This window comes from Crinia signifera, chromosome 6 (genome assembly GCF_055691185.1).
Source record: "Crinia signifera chromosome 6, ASM5569118v1, whole genome shotgun sequence".
NCBI lineage: Eukaryota > Metazoa > Chordata > Amphibia > Anura > Myobatrachidae > Crinia > Crinia signifera.
The window spans coordinates 2149154-2163898 of record NC_139222.1 but is presented as its reverse complement, the minus strand read 5'-3'; the positions used below and the strand labels follow the sequence as shown (position 1 = coordinate 2163898).

The 14745-nt window shown below is 51.1% G+C and overlaps 3 protein-coding genes across 3 annotated transcripts in view; 2 read left to right on the top strand and 1 right to left on the bottom strand.

The window, feature by feature from the left end:
• Positions 1-6359, bottom strand: part of LOC146007348 (uncharacterized) — a 55449-nt gene extending 49090 nt beyond the window's left edge. Inside the window, exons 1-2 of the mRNA XM_083145697.1 lie at positions 6169-6359; positions 5914-6070 (exon numbers count right to left, since the gene is read on the bottom strand). Of these exons, the coding sequence (XP_083001823.1) occupies positions 5914-6052 (139 nt within the window). The 5' untranslated portion in view covers positions 6053-6070; positions 6169-6359. The remainder of the gene's footprint in view (positions 1-5913; positions 6071-6168) is intronic.
• Positions 1-14745, top strand: part of LOC146009797 (uncharacterized) — a 928908-nt gene that overhangs the window by 565099 nt on the left and 349064 nt on the right. The gene's annotated exons all lie outside the window — the stretch shown is intronic.
• The window catches only part of LOC146009834 (uncharacterized), a 547900-nt gene that overhangs the window by 317109 nt on the left and 216046 nt on the right, over positions 1-14745 (top strand). The window lies entirely within an intron of this gene.

Below are 14745 nucleotides of genomic sequence, written 5' to 3'. Positions count from 1 at the left end.
TGAGATACACCAGAGAGTGTGGGGAGGAGACTGGTCAGATCTCTGGCCTGGTAACACACAGTGACATGATGTGAGGGGGAGAGCAGGAGTATAATAGGGGCTGATGGCTCCTGATGTATGAGATACACCAGAGAGTGCGGGGAGGAGACTGGTCAGATCTCTGGGCTGGTAACACACAGTGACATTATGTGAGAGGAGAGCAGGAGTATAATAGGGGCTGATGGCTGCTGATGTATGAGATACACCAGAGAGTGTGGGGAGAAGACTGGTCAGATCTCTGGGCTGGTAACACACAGTGACATGATGTGAGGGGAGAGCAGGAGTATAATAGGGGCTGATGGCTCCTGATGTATGAGATACACCAGAGAGTGCGGGGAGGAGACTGGTCAGATCTCTGGGCTGGTAACACACAGTGACATGATGTGAGGGGGAGAGCAGGAGTATAATAGGGGCTGATGGCTCCTGATGTATGAGATACACCAGAGAGTGCGGGGAGGAGACTGGTCAGATCTCTGGGCTGGTAACACACAGTGACATTATGTGAGGGGAGAGCAGGAGTATAATAGGGGCTGATGGCTGCTGATGTATGAGATACACCAGAGAGTGTGGGGAGAAGACTGGTCAGATCTCTGGGCTGGTAACACACAGTGACATGATGTGAGGGGAGAGCAGGAGTATAATAGGGGCTGATGGCTCCTGATGTATGAGATACACCATAGAGTGCTGTGAGGAGACTGGTCAGATCTCTGGGCTGGTAACACACAGTGACATGATGTGAGGGGAGAGCAGGAGTATAATAGGGGCTGATGGCTGCTGATGTATGAGATACACCAGAGAGTGCAGGGAGGAGACTGGTCAGATCTCTGGGCTGGTAACACACAGTGACATGATGTGAGGGGGAGAGCAGGAGTATAATAGGGGCTAATGGCTCCTGATGTAGGAGATACACCAGAGAGTGCGGGGAGGAGACTGGTCAGATCTCTGGGCTGGTAACACACAGTGACATGATGTGATGGGGAGAGCAGGATTATAATAGGGGCTGATGGCTGCTGATGTATGAGATACACCAGAGAGTGCGGGGAGGAGACTGGTCAGATCTCTGGGCTGGTAACACACAGTGACATGATGTGAGGGGGAGAGCAGGAGTATAATAGGGGCTGATGGCTGCTTATGTATGAGATACACCAGAGAGTGTGGGGAGGAGACTGGTCAGATCTCTGGGCTGGTGACACACAGTAACATGATGTGAGGGGGAGAACAGGAGTATAATAGGGGCTGATGGCTCCTGATGTATGAGATACACCAGAGAGTGCGGGGAGGAGACTGGTCAGATCTCTGGGCTGATAACACACAGTGACATGATGTGAGGGGGAGAGCAGGAGTATAATAGGGGCTGATGGCTCCTGATGTATGAGATACACCAGAGAGTGCTGTGAGGAGACTGGTCAGATCTCTGGGCTGGTAACACACAGTGACATGATGTGAGGGGAGAGCAGGAGTATAATAGGGGCTGATGGCACCTGATGTATGAGATACACCAGAGAGTGCTGTGAGGAGACTGGTCAGATCTCTGGGCTGGTAACACACAGTGACATGATGTGAGGGGAGAGCAGGAGTATAATAGGGGCTGATGGCTCCTGATGTATGAGATACACCAGAGAGTGTGGGGAGGAGACTGGTCAGATCTCTGGGCTGGTGACACACAGTGACATGATGCGAGGGGGAGAGCAGGAGTATAATAGGGGCTGATGGCTGCTGATGTATGAGATACACCAGAGAGTGCTGGGAGGAGACTGGTCAGATCTCTGGGCTGGTAACACACAGTGACATGATGTGAGGGGGAGAGCAGGAGTATAATAGGGGCTGATGGCTCCTGATGTATGAGATACACCAGAGAGTGCGGGGAGGAGACTGGTCAGATCTCTGGGCTGGTAACACACAGTGACATGATGTGAGGGGGAGAGCAGGAGTATAATAGGGGCTGATGGCTGCTGATGTATGAGATACACCAGAGAGTGTGAGGAGGAGACTGGTCAGATCTCTGGGCTGGTGACACACAGTAACATGATGTGAGGGGGAGAACAGGAGTATAATAGGGGCTGATGGCTCCTGATGTATGAGATACACCAGAGAGTGTGGGGAGGAGACTGGTCAGATCTCTGGGCTGGTGACACACAGTGACATGATGTGAGAGGGAGAGCAGGAGTATAATAGGGGCTGATGGCTGCTGATGTATGAGATACACCAGAGAGTGTGGGGAGGAGACTGGTCAGATCTCTGGGCTGGTAACACACAGTGACATGATGTGAGGGGGAGAGCAGGAGTATAATAGGGGCTGATGGCTCCTGATGTATGAGATACACCAGAGAGTGCGGGGAGGAGACTGGTCAGATCTCTGGGCTGGTAACACAGTGACATGATGTGAGGGGGAGAGCAGGAGTATAATAGGGGCTGATGGCTCCTGATGTATGAGATACACCAGAGAGTGCGGGGAGGAGACTGGTCAGATCTCTGGGCTGGTAACACACAGTGACATGATGTGAGGGGGAGAGCAGGAGTATAATAGGGGCTGATGGCTCCTGGTGCATAAGATACACCAGAGAGTGCGGGGAGGAGACTGGTCAGATTTCTGGGCTGGTAACACACAGTGACATAATGTGAGGGGAGAGCAGGAGTATAATAGGGGCTGATGGCTCCTGATCTATGAGATACACCAGAGAGTGCGGGGAGGAGACTGGTCAGATCTCTGGGCTGGTAACACACAGTGACATGATGTGAGGGGGAGAGCAGGAGTATAATAGGGGCCGATGGCTCCTGATGTATGAGATACACCAGAGAGTGCGGGGAGGAGACTGGTCAGATATCTGGGCTGGTAACACACAGTGACATGATGTGAGGGGGAGAGCAGGAGTAAAATAGGGGCTGATGGCTCCTGGTGCATAAGATACACCAGAGAGTGCGGGGAGGAGACTGGTCAGATCTCTGTGCTGGTAACACACAGTGACATGATGTGAGGGGGAGAGCAGGATTATAATAGGGGCTAATGGCTCCTGATGTATGAGATACACCAGAGAGTGCGGGGAGGAGACTGGTCAGATCTCTGGGCTGGTAACACACAGTGACATGATGTGAGAGTAGAGCAGGAGTATAATAGTGGCTGATGTCGTCTGATGTATGAGATACACCAGAGAGTGGGGGGGGGAGGGACTGGTCAGATCTCTGGGCTGGTAACACACAGTGACATGATGTGAGGGGGAGAGCAGGAGTATAATAGGGGCTGATGGCTGCTGATGTATGAGATACACCAGAGAGTGTGGGGAGGAGACTGGTCAGATCTCTGGGCTGGTAACACACAGTGACATGATGTGAGGGGGGAGAGCAGGAGTATAATAGGGGCTGATGGCTCCTGATGTATGAGATATACCAGAGAGTGTGGGGAGGAGACTGGTCAGATCTCTGGGCTGGTAACACACAGTGACATGATGTGAGGGTAGAGCAGAAGTATAATAGGGGCTGATGGCTCCTGATGTATGAGATACACCAGAGAGTGGGGGGGGGGGGACTGGTCAAATATCTGGGCTGGTAACACAGTGACATGATGTGAGGGGGAGAGCAGGAGTATAATACGGGCTGATGGCTCCTGATGTATGAGATACACCAGAGAGTGCGGGGAGGAGACTGGTCAGATCTCTGAGCTGGTAACACACAGTGACATGATGTGAGGGTGAGAGCAGGAGTATAATAGGTGGTGATGGCTCCTGATGTATGAGATACACCAGAGAGTGCGGGGAGGAGACTGGTCAGATCTCTGGGCTGGTAACACACAGTGACATGATGTGAGGGGAGAGCAGGAGTATAATAGGGGCTTATGGCACCTGATGTATGAGATACACCAGAGAGTGCGGGAGAAGACTGGTCAGATCTCTGGGCTGGTAACACAGTGACATGATGTGAGGGGGAGAGCAGGAGTATAATAGGGGCCGATGGCTCCTGATGTATGAGATACACCAGAGAGTGCGGGGAGGAGACTGGTCAGATATCTGGGCTGGTAACACACAGTGACATGATGTGAGGGGGAGAGCAGGAGTAAAATAGGGGCTGATGGCTCCTGGTGCATAAGATACACCAGAGAGTGCGGGGAGGAGACTGGTCAGATCTCTGTGCTGGTAACACACAGTGACATGATGTGAGGGGGAGAGCAGGATTATAATAGGGGCTAATGGCTCCTGATGTATGAGATACACCAGAGAGTGCGGGGAGGAGACTGGTCAGATCTCTGGGCTGGTAACACACAGTGACATGATGTGAGAGTAGAGCAGGAGTATAATAGTGGCTGATGTCGTCTGATGTATGAGATACACCAGAGAGTGGGGGGGGGAGGGACTGGTCAGATCTCTGGGCTGGTAACACACAGTGACATGATGTGAGGGGAGAGCAGGAGTATAATAGGGGCTGATAGCTGCTGATGTATGAGATACACCAGAGAGTGCAGGGAGGAGACTGGTCAGATCTCTGGGCTGGTAACACACAGTGACATGATGTGAGGGGGAGAGCAGGAGTATAATAGGGGCTGATGGCTGCTGATGTATGAGATACACCAGAGAGTGTGGGGAGGAGACTGGTCAGATCTCTGGGCTGGTAACACACAGTGACATGATGTGAGGGGGGAGAGCAGGAGTATAATAGGGGCTGATGGCTCCTGATGTATGAGATATACCAGAGAGTGTGGGGAGGAGACTGGTCAGATCTCTGGGCTGGTAACACACAGTGACATGATGTGAGGGTAGAGCAGAAGTATAATAGGGGCTGATGGCTCCTGATGTATGAGATACACCAGAGAGTGCGGGGAGGAGACTGGTCAGATCTCTGGGCTGGTAACACACAGTGACATGATGTGAGGGGGAGAGCAGGAGTATAATAGGTGGTGATGGCTCCTGATGTATGAGATACACCAGAGAGTGGGGGGGGGGGGACTGGTCAAATATCTGGGCTGGTAACACAGTGACATGATGTGAGGGGGAGAGCAGGAGTATAATACGGGCTGATGGCTCCTGATGTATGAGATACACCAGAGAGTGCGGGGAGGAGACTGGTCAGATCTCTGAGCTGGTAACACACAGTGACATGATGTGAGGGTGAGAGCAGGAGTATAATAGGTGGTGATGGCTCCTGATGTATGAGATACACCAGAGAGTGCGGGGAGGAGACTGGTCAGATCTCTGGGCTGGTAACACACAGTGACATGATGTGAGGGGAGAGCAGGAGTATAATAGGGGCTTATGGCACCTGATGTATGAGATACACCAGAGAGTGCGGGAGAAGACTGGTCAGATCTCTGGGCTGGTAACACAGTGACATGATGTGAGGGGAGAGCAGGAGTATAATAGGGGCTGATGGCTCCTGATGTATGAGATACACCAGAGAGTGCGGGGAGGAGACTGGTCAGATCTCTGGGCTGGTAACACACAGTGACATGATGTGAGGGGCAGAGCAGGAGTATAATAAGGGATGATGGCTCCTGATGTATGAGATAAACCAGAGAGTGCGGGGAGGAGACTGGTGAGATATTTGGGCTGGTAACACACAGTGACATGATGTGAGGGGGAGAGCAGGAGTATAATAGGGGCTGATGGCTCCTGATGTATGAGATACACCAGAGAGTGCGGGGAGGAGACTGGTCAGATCTCTGGGCTGGTAACACACAGTGACATGATGTGAGGGGAGAGCAGGAGTATAATAGGTGCTGATGGCTCCTGATGTATGAGATATACCAGAGAGTGCGGGGAGGAGACTGGTCAGATCTCTGGGCTGGTAACACACAGTGACATGTTGTGAGGGGAGAGCAGGAGTATAATAGGGTCTGATGGCAACGGACTTCGAAACGGTCTCCATCATTAAATGTTTTTTACTCACCTGTGCTGATATCTGTAGGGATCTTCTCCACCTTACACTGCTGATCACCTCTCAAATACGTCTCTTCTCCCTCTGTATCTTCTGCCTTCATATCAGTCACATACGCCTCTTCTTCTCCCTCTGTATCTTCTGCCTTCATATCAGTCAGGGATTCACTCTACAGTATAATATCAGTGTATAAGTCACACAGCTTCTGTACAAATCATATACTGACAGTCACTGTGGTATATTGGGGAAACCCTAAATCCCACTTACCTGATCCTCCTGTGGGGTCCTGTGATTCTCCTCTGTACAATCCTGGGAATACAGAGGACGGGGACATCTCTCTGGGGTATTCCTGTTACTGGGCCCATCTGTAGGAGACACACAGTGACTGAGGACATTGTATATATGTGATTATCCTGGGAATACAGAGGACGGGGACATCTCTCTGGGGTATTCCTGTTACTGGCCCCATCTGTAGGAGACACACAGTGACTGAGGACATTGTATATATGTGATTACCCTGGGAATACAGGGGACGGGGACATCTCTCTGGGGTATTCCTGTTACTGGGCACATCTGTAGGAGACACACAGTGACTGAGGACATTGTATATATGTGATTATCCTGGGAATATAGAGGACGGGGACATCTCTCTGGGGTATTCCTGTTACTGGCCCCATCTGTAGGAGACACGCAGTGACTGAGTACATGGTATATATGTGATTACCCTGGGAATACAGAGGACGGGGACATCTCTCTGGGGTATTCCGGTTACTGGCCCATCTGTAGGAGACACGCAGTGACTGAGGACATTGTATATATGTGATTATCCTGGGAATACCGAGGACGGGGACATCTCTCTGGGGGATCTGTTACTGGGCCCATCTGTAGGAGACACGCAGTGACTGAGGACATTGTATATATGTGATTATCCTGGGAATACAGAGGACGGGGACATCTCTCTGGGGTATTCCTGTTACTGGCCCATCTGTAGGAGACACACAGTGACTGAGTACATGGTATATATGTGATTATCCTGGGAATACAGAGGACGGGGACATCTCTCTGGGGTATTCCTGTTACTGGGCCTATCTGTAGGATACACACAGTGACTGAGGACATTGTATATATGTGATTATCCTGGGAATACAGAGGACGGGGACATCTCTCTGGGGTATTCCTGTTACTGGCCCCATCTGTAGGATACACACAGTGACTGAGGACATTGTATATATGTGATTATCCTGGGAATACAGAGGACGGGGACATCTCTCTGGGGTATTCCTGTTACTGGCCCCATCTGTAGGAGATACACAGTGACTGAGGACATGGTATATATGTGATTATCCTGGGAATACAGAGGACGGGGACATCTCTCTGGGGTATTCCTGTTACTGGGCCCATCTGTAGGAGACATGCAGTGACTGAGGACATTGTATATATGTGATTATCAGATGCTGGGAGTATATAGGGGACCCCCATACCTGCTCTCCCCTGTACAATAAATGTCCCCTCTTACCCAGTGATGTGAGGGGCCGGTGATTCTCCATCATCACGTCCTTGTACAGACCCCTGTGTTCCTCTATATACTCCCCCTCCTGCATGGAGAGATAGACAGTGACATCCTGACACCTTATAGGCACCTGACACACACAATGATACAGTCATCACCCAGACACATCCCCGGTGTTACTGTATAACGTCCCATTCCCAGCAGTCACCTCTCCGGTCACATCCCCCGGTGTTACTGTATAACGTCCCATTCCCAGCAGTCACCTCTCCGGTCACATCCCCCGATGTTACTGTATAACATCCCATTCGTCACCTCTCCGGTCACATCCCCTGTGTTACTGTATAATGTCCCATTCCCAGCAGTCACCTCTCCGGTCACATCCCCCCGGTGTTACCGTATAACGTCCCATTCCCAGCAGTCACCTCTCCGGTCCCATCCACCGGTGTTACTGTATAGCGGCCCATTCCCAGCAGTCACCTCTCCGGTCACATCCCCCCGGTGTTACTCTATAACGTCTCATTCCCAGCAGTCACCTCTCCGGTCACATCCCCGGTGTTACTGTATAACGGCCCATTCCCAGCAGTCACCTCTCCGGTCACATCCCCCGGTGTTACTGTATAACGTCCCATTCCCAGCAGCCACCTCTCCGGTCACATCCCCCGGTGTTACTGTATAACGTCCCACTCCCAGCAGTCACCTCTCCGGTCACATCCCCCCGGTGTTACTGTATAAAGTCCCATTCCCAGCAGTCACCTCTCCGGTCACATCCCCCCGGTGTTACTGTATAACGTCCAATTCCCAGCAGTCATCTCTCCGGTCACATCCCCGGTGTTACGGTATAACGTCCCATTCCCAGCAGTCACCTCTCCGGTCACATCCCCCGGTGTTACGGTATAACGTCCCATTCCCAGCAGTCATCTCTCCGGTCACATCCCCCGGTGTTACGGTATAACGTCCCATTCCCAGCAGTCACCTCTCCGGTCACATCCCCGGTGTTACTGTATAACGTCCCATTCCCAGCAGTCACCTCTCCGGTCACATCCCTCGGTGTTAGGTGTTAGTGGGGGAGAGCAGGAGTATAATAGGGGCTGATGGCTCCTGGTGCATAAGATACACCAGAGAGTGCGGGGAGGAGACTGGTCAGATTTCTGGGCTGGTAACACACAGTGACATAATGTGAGGGGAGAGCAGGAGTATAATAGGGGCTGATGGCTCCTGATCTATGAGATACACCAGAGAGTGCGGGGAGGAGACTGGTCAGATCTCTGGGCTGGTAACACACAGTGACATGATGTGAGGGGGAGAGCAGGAGTATAATAGGGGCCGATGGCTCCTGATGTATGAGATACACCAGAGAGTGCGGGGAGGAGACTGGTCAGATATCTGGGCTGGTAACACACAGTGACATGATGTGAGGGGGAGAGCAGGAGTAAAATAGGGGCTGATGGCTCCTGGTGCATAAGATACACCAGAGAGTGCGGGGAGGAGACTGGTCAGATCTCTGTGCTGGTAACACACAGTGACATGATGTGAGAGTAGAGCAGGAGTATAATAGGGGCTAATGGCTCCTGATGTATGAGATACACCAGAGAGTGCGGGGAGGAGACTGGTCAGATCTCTGGGCTGGTAACACACAGTGACATGATGTGAGAGTAGAGCAGGAGTATAATAGGGGCTGATGGCTCCTGATGTATGAGATACACCAGGGAGTGCGGGGAGGAGACTGGTCAGATCTCTGGGCTGGTAACACACAGTGACATGATGTGAGTGGAGAGCAGTAGTATAATAGGGGCTGATGTCGTCTGATGTATGAGATACACCAGAGAGTGGGGGGGGGAGGGACTGGTCAGATCTCTGGGCTGGTAACACACAGTGACATGATGTGAGGGGGAGAGCAGGAGTATAATAGGGGCTGATGGCTGCTGATGTATGAGATACACCAGAGAGTGTGGGGAGGAGACTGGTCAGATCTCTGGGCTGGTAACACACAGTGACATGATGTGAGGGGGGAGAGCAGGAGTATAATAGGGGCTGATGGCTCCTGATGTATGAGATATACCAGAGAGTGTGGGGAGGAGACTGGTCAGATCTCTGGGCTGGTAACACACAGTGACATGATGTGAGGGTAGAGCAGAAGTATAATAGGGGCTGATGGCTCCTGATGTATGAGATACACCAGAGAGTGGGGGGGGGGGACTGGTCAAATATCTGGGCTGGTAACACAGTGACATGATGTGAGGGGGAGAGCAGGAGTATAATACGGGCTGATGGCTCCTGATGTATGAGATACACCAGAGAGTGCGGGGAGGAGACTGGTCAGATCTCTGAGCTGGTAACACACAGTGACATGATGTGAGGGTGAGAGCAGGAGTATAATAGGTGGTGATGGCTCCTGATGTATGAGATACACCAGAGAGTGCGGGGAGGAGACTGGTCAGATCTCTGGGCTGGTAACACACAGTGACATGATGTGAGGGGGAGAGCAGGAGTATAATAGGGGCTGATGGCTCCTGATGTATGAGATACACCAGAGAGTGCGGGGAGGAGACTGGTCAGATCTCTGGGCTGGTAACACACAGTGACATGATGTGAGGGGGAGACCAGGAGTATAATATGGGCTTATGGCACCTGATGTATGAGATACACCAGAGAGTGCGGGAGAAGACTGGTCAGATCTCTGGGCTGGTAACACAGTGACATGATGTGAGGGGAGAGCAGGAGTATAATAGGGGCTGATGGCTCCTGATGTATGAGATACACCAGAGAGTGCGGGGAGGAGACTGGTCAGATCTCTGGGCTGGTAACACACAGTGACATGATGTGAGGGGCAGAGCAGGAGTATAATAAGGGATGATGGCTCCTGATGTATGAGATAAACCAGAGAGTGCGGGGAGGAGACTGGTGAGATATTTGGGCTGGTAACACACAGTGACATGATGTGAGGGGGAGAGCAGGAGTATAATAGGGGCTGATGGCTCCTGATGTATGAGATACACCAGAGAGTGCGGGGAGGAGACTGGTCAGATCTCTGGGCTGGTAACACACAGTGACATGATGTGAGGGGAGAGCAGGAGTATAATAGGTGCTGATGGCTCCTGATGTATGAGATATACCAGAGAGTGCGGGGAGGAGACTGGTCAGATCTCTGGGCTGGTAACACACAGTGACATGTTGTGAGGGGAGAGCAGGAGTATAATAGGGTCTGATGGCAACGGACTTCGAAACGGTCTCCATCATTAAATGTTTTTTACTCACCTGTGCTGATATCTGTAGGGATCTTCTCCACCTTACACTGCTGATCACCTCTCAAATACGTCTCTTCTCCCTCTGTATCTTCTGCCTTCATATCAGTCACATACGTGTCTTCTTCTCCCTCTGTATCTTCTGCCTTCATATCAGTCACATATGTCTCTTCTTCTCCCTCTGTATCTTCTGCCTTCATATCAGTCACATACGTCTCTTCTTCTCCCTCTGTACCTTCTGCCTTCATATCAGTCACATACGTCTCTTCTTCTCCCTCTGTTCCTTCTGCCTTCATATCAGTCAGGGATTCACTCTACAGTATAATATCAGTGTATAAGTCACACAGCTTCTGTACAAATCATATACTGACAGTCACTGTGGTATATTGGGGAAACCCTAAATCCCACTTACCTGATCCTCCTGTGGGGTCCTGTGATTCTCCTCTGTACAATCCTGGGAATACAGAGGACGGGGACATCTCTCTGGGGTATTCCTGTTACTGGGCCCATCTGTAGGAGACACACAGTGACTGAGGACATTGTATATATGTGATTATCCTGGGAATACAGAGGACGGGGACATCTCTCTGGGGTATTCCTGTTACTGGCCCCATCTGTAGGAGACACACAGTGACTGAGGACATTGTATATATGTGATTACCCTGGGAATACAGGGGACGGGGACATCTCTCTGGGGTATTCCTGTTACTGGGCACATCTGTAGGAGACACACAGTGACTGAGGACATTGTATATATGTGATTATCCTGGGAATATAGAGGACGGGGACATCTCTCTGGGGTATTCCTGTTACTGGCCCCATCTGTAGGAGACACGCAGTGACTGAGTACATGGTATATATGTGATTACCCTGGGAATACAGAGGACGGGGACATCTCTCTGGGGTATTCCGGTTACTGGCCCATCTGTAGGAGACACGCAGTGACTGAGGACATTGTATATATGTGATTATCCTGGGAATACCGAGGACGGGGACATCTCTCTGGGGGATCTCTGTTACTGGGCCCATCTGTAGGAGACACGCAGTGACTGAGGACATTGTATATATGTGATTATCCTGGGAATACAGAGGACGGGGACATCTCTCTGGGGTATTCCTGTTACTGGCCCCATCTGTAGGAGACACACAGTGACTGAGGACATTGTATATATGTGATTATCCTGGGAATACAGAGGACGGGGACATCTCTCTGGGGTATTCCTGTTACTGGGCCCATCTGTAGGAGACACACAGTGACTGAGGACATGGTATATATGTGATTATCCTGGGAATACAGAGGACGGGGACATCTCTCTGGGGTATCTCTGTTACTGGGCCCATCTGTAGGCGACACACAGTGACTGAGTACATGGTATATATGTGATTATCCTGGGAATACAGAGGACGGGGACATCTCTCTGGGGTATTCCTGTTACTGGGTCCATCTGTAGGAGACACGCAGTGACTGAGTACATTGTATATATGTGATTATCCTGGGAATACAGAGGACGGGGACATCTCTCTGGGGTATTCCTGTTACTGGCCCATCTGTAGGAGACACACAGTGACTGAGTACATTGTATATATGTGATTATCCTGGGAATACAGAGGACGGGGACATCTCTCTGGGGTATTCCTGTTACTGGCCCCATCTGTAGGAGACACACAGTGACTGAGGACATTGTATATATGTGATTACCCTGGGAATACAGGGGACGGGGACATCTCTCTGGGGTATTCCTGTTACTGGGCACATCTGTAGGAGACACACAGTGACTGAGGACATTGTATATATGTGATTATCCTGGGAATATAGAGGACGGGGACATCTCTCTGGGGTATTCCTGTTACTGGCCCCATCTGTAGGAGACACGCAGTGACTGAGTACATTGTATATATGTGATTATCCTGGGAATACAGAGGACGGGGACATCTCTCTGGGGTATTCCTGTTACTGGGCCCATCTGTAGGAGACACGCAGTGACTGAGGACATTGTATATATGTGATTATCCTGGGAATACAGAGGACGGGGACATCTCTCTGGGGTATTCCTGTTACTGGGCCCATCTGTAGGAGACACGCAGTGACTGAGGACATTGTATATATGTGATTATCCTGGGAATACAGAGGACGGGGACATCTCTCTGGGGTATTCCTGTTACTGGCCCCATCTGTAGGAGACACGCAGTGACTGAGTACATTGTATATATGTGATTATCCTGGGAATACAGAGGACGAGGACATCTCTCTGGGGTATTCCTGTTACTGGCCCCATCTGTAGGAGACACGCAGTGACTGAGTACATGGTATATATGTGATTACCCTGGGAATACAGAGGACGGGGACATCTCTCTGGGGTATTCCGGTTACTGGCCCATCTGTAGGAGACACGCAGTGACTGAGGACATTGTATATATGTGATTATCCTGGGAATACCGAGGACGGGGACATCTCTCTGGGGTATTCCTGTTACTGGGCCCATCTGTAGGATACACACAGTGACTGAGGACATTGTATATATGTGATTATCCTGGGAATACAGAGGACGGGGACATCTCTCTGGGGTATTCCTGTTACTGGCCCATCTGTAGGAGACACACAGTGACTGAGTACATGGTATATATGTGATTATCCTGGGAATACAGAGGACGGGGACATCTCTCTGGGGTATTCCTGTTACTGGCCCCATCTGTAGGATACACACAGTGACTGAGGACATTGTATATATGTGATTATCCTAGGAATACAGAGGACGGGGACATCTCTCTGGGGTATTCCTGTTACTGGGCCCATCTGTAGGAGACATGCAGTGACTGAGGACATTGTATATATGTGATTATCAGATGCTGGGAGTATATAGGGGACCCCCATACCTGCTCTCCCCTGTACAATAAATGTCTCCTCTTACCCAGTGATGTGAGGGGCCGGTGATTCTCCATCATCACGTCCTTGTACAGACCCCTGTGTTCCTCTATATACTCCCCCTCCTGCATGGAGAGATAGACAGTGACATCCTGACACCTTATAGGCACCTGACACACACAATGATACAGTCATCACCCAGACACATCCCCGGTGTTACTGTATAACGTCCCATTCCCAGCAGTCACCTCTCCGGTCACATCCCCCGGTGTTACTGTACAACGTCCCATTCCCAGCAGTCACCTCTCCGGTCACATCCCCCGATGTTACTGTATAACATCCCATTCGTCACCTCTCCGGTCACATCCCCTGTGTTACTGTATAATGTCCCATTCCCAGCAGTCACCTCTCCGGTCACATCCCCCCGGTGTTACCGTATAACGTCCCATTCCCAGCAGTCACCTCTCCGGTCCCATCCACCGGTGTTACTGTATAGCGGCCCATTCCCAGCAGTCACCTCTCCGGTCACATCCCCCCGGTGTTACTCTATAACGTCTCATTCCCAGCAGTCACCTCTCCGGTCACATCCCCGGTGTTACTGTATAACGGCCCATTCCCAGCAGTCACCTCTCCGGTCACATCCCCCGGTGTTACTGTATAACGTCCCATTCCCAGCAGCCACCTCTCCGGTCACATCCCCCGGTGTTACTGTATAACGTCCCACTCCCAGCAGTCACCTCTCCGGTCACATCCCCCCGGTGTTACTGTATAAAGTCCCATTCCCAGCAGTCACCTCTCCGGTCACATCCCCCCGGTGTTACTGTATAACGTCCCATTCCCAGCAGTCACCTCTCCGGTCACATCCCCCGGTGTTACGGTATAACGTCCCATTCCCAGCAGTCATCTCTCCGGTCACATCCCCCGGTGTTACGGTATAACGTCCCATTCCCAGCAGTCACCTCTCCGGTCACATCCCCGGTGTTACTGTATAACGTCCCATTCCCAGCAGTCACCTCTCCGGTCACATCCCTCGGTGTTAGGTGTTAGTGGCTTAAACCCAGAGTGAAATATAAGCACAGGCTGCTCCCCCTGTATAATAATATTAACAGGACACCACAGGATGCTCCCCCTGTATAATAATAAAGGACACTCTAGGATGCTCGTCCTGTATAATAACAGGACTCTACAGGCTGCTTCCCCTGTATAATAATATCAGGCACCCCAGGCTG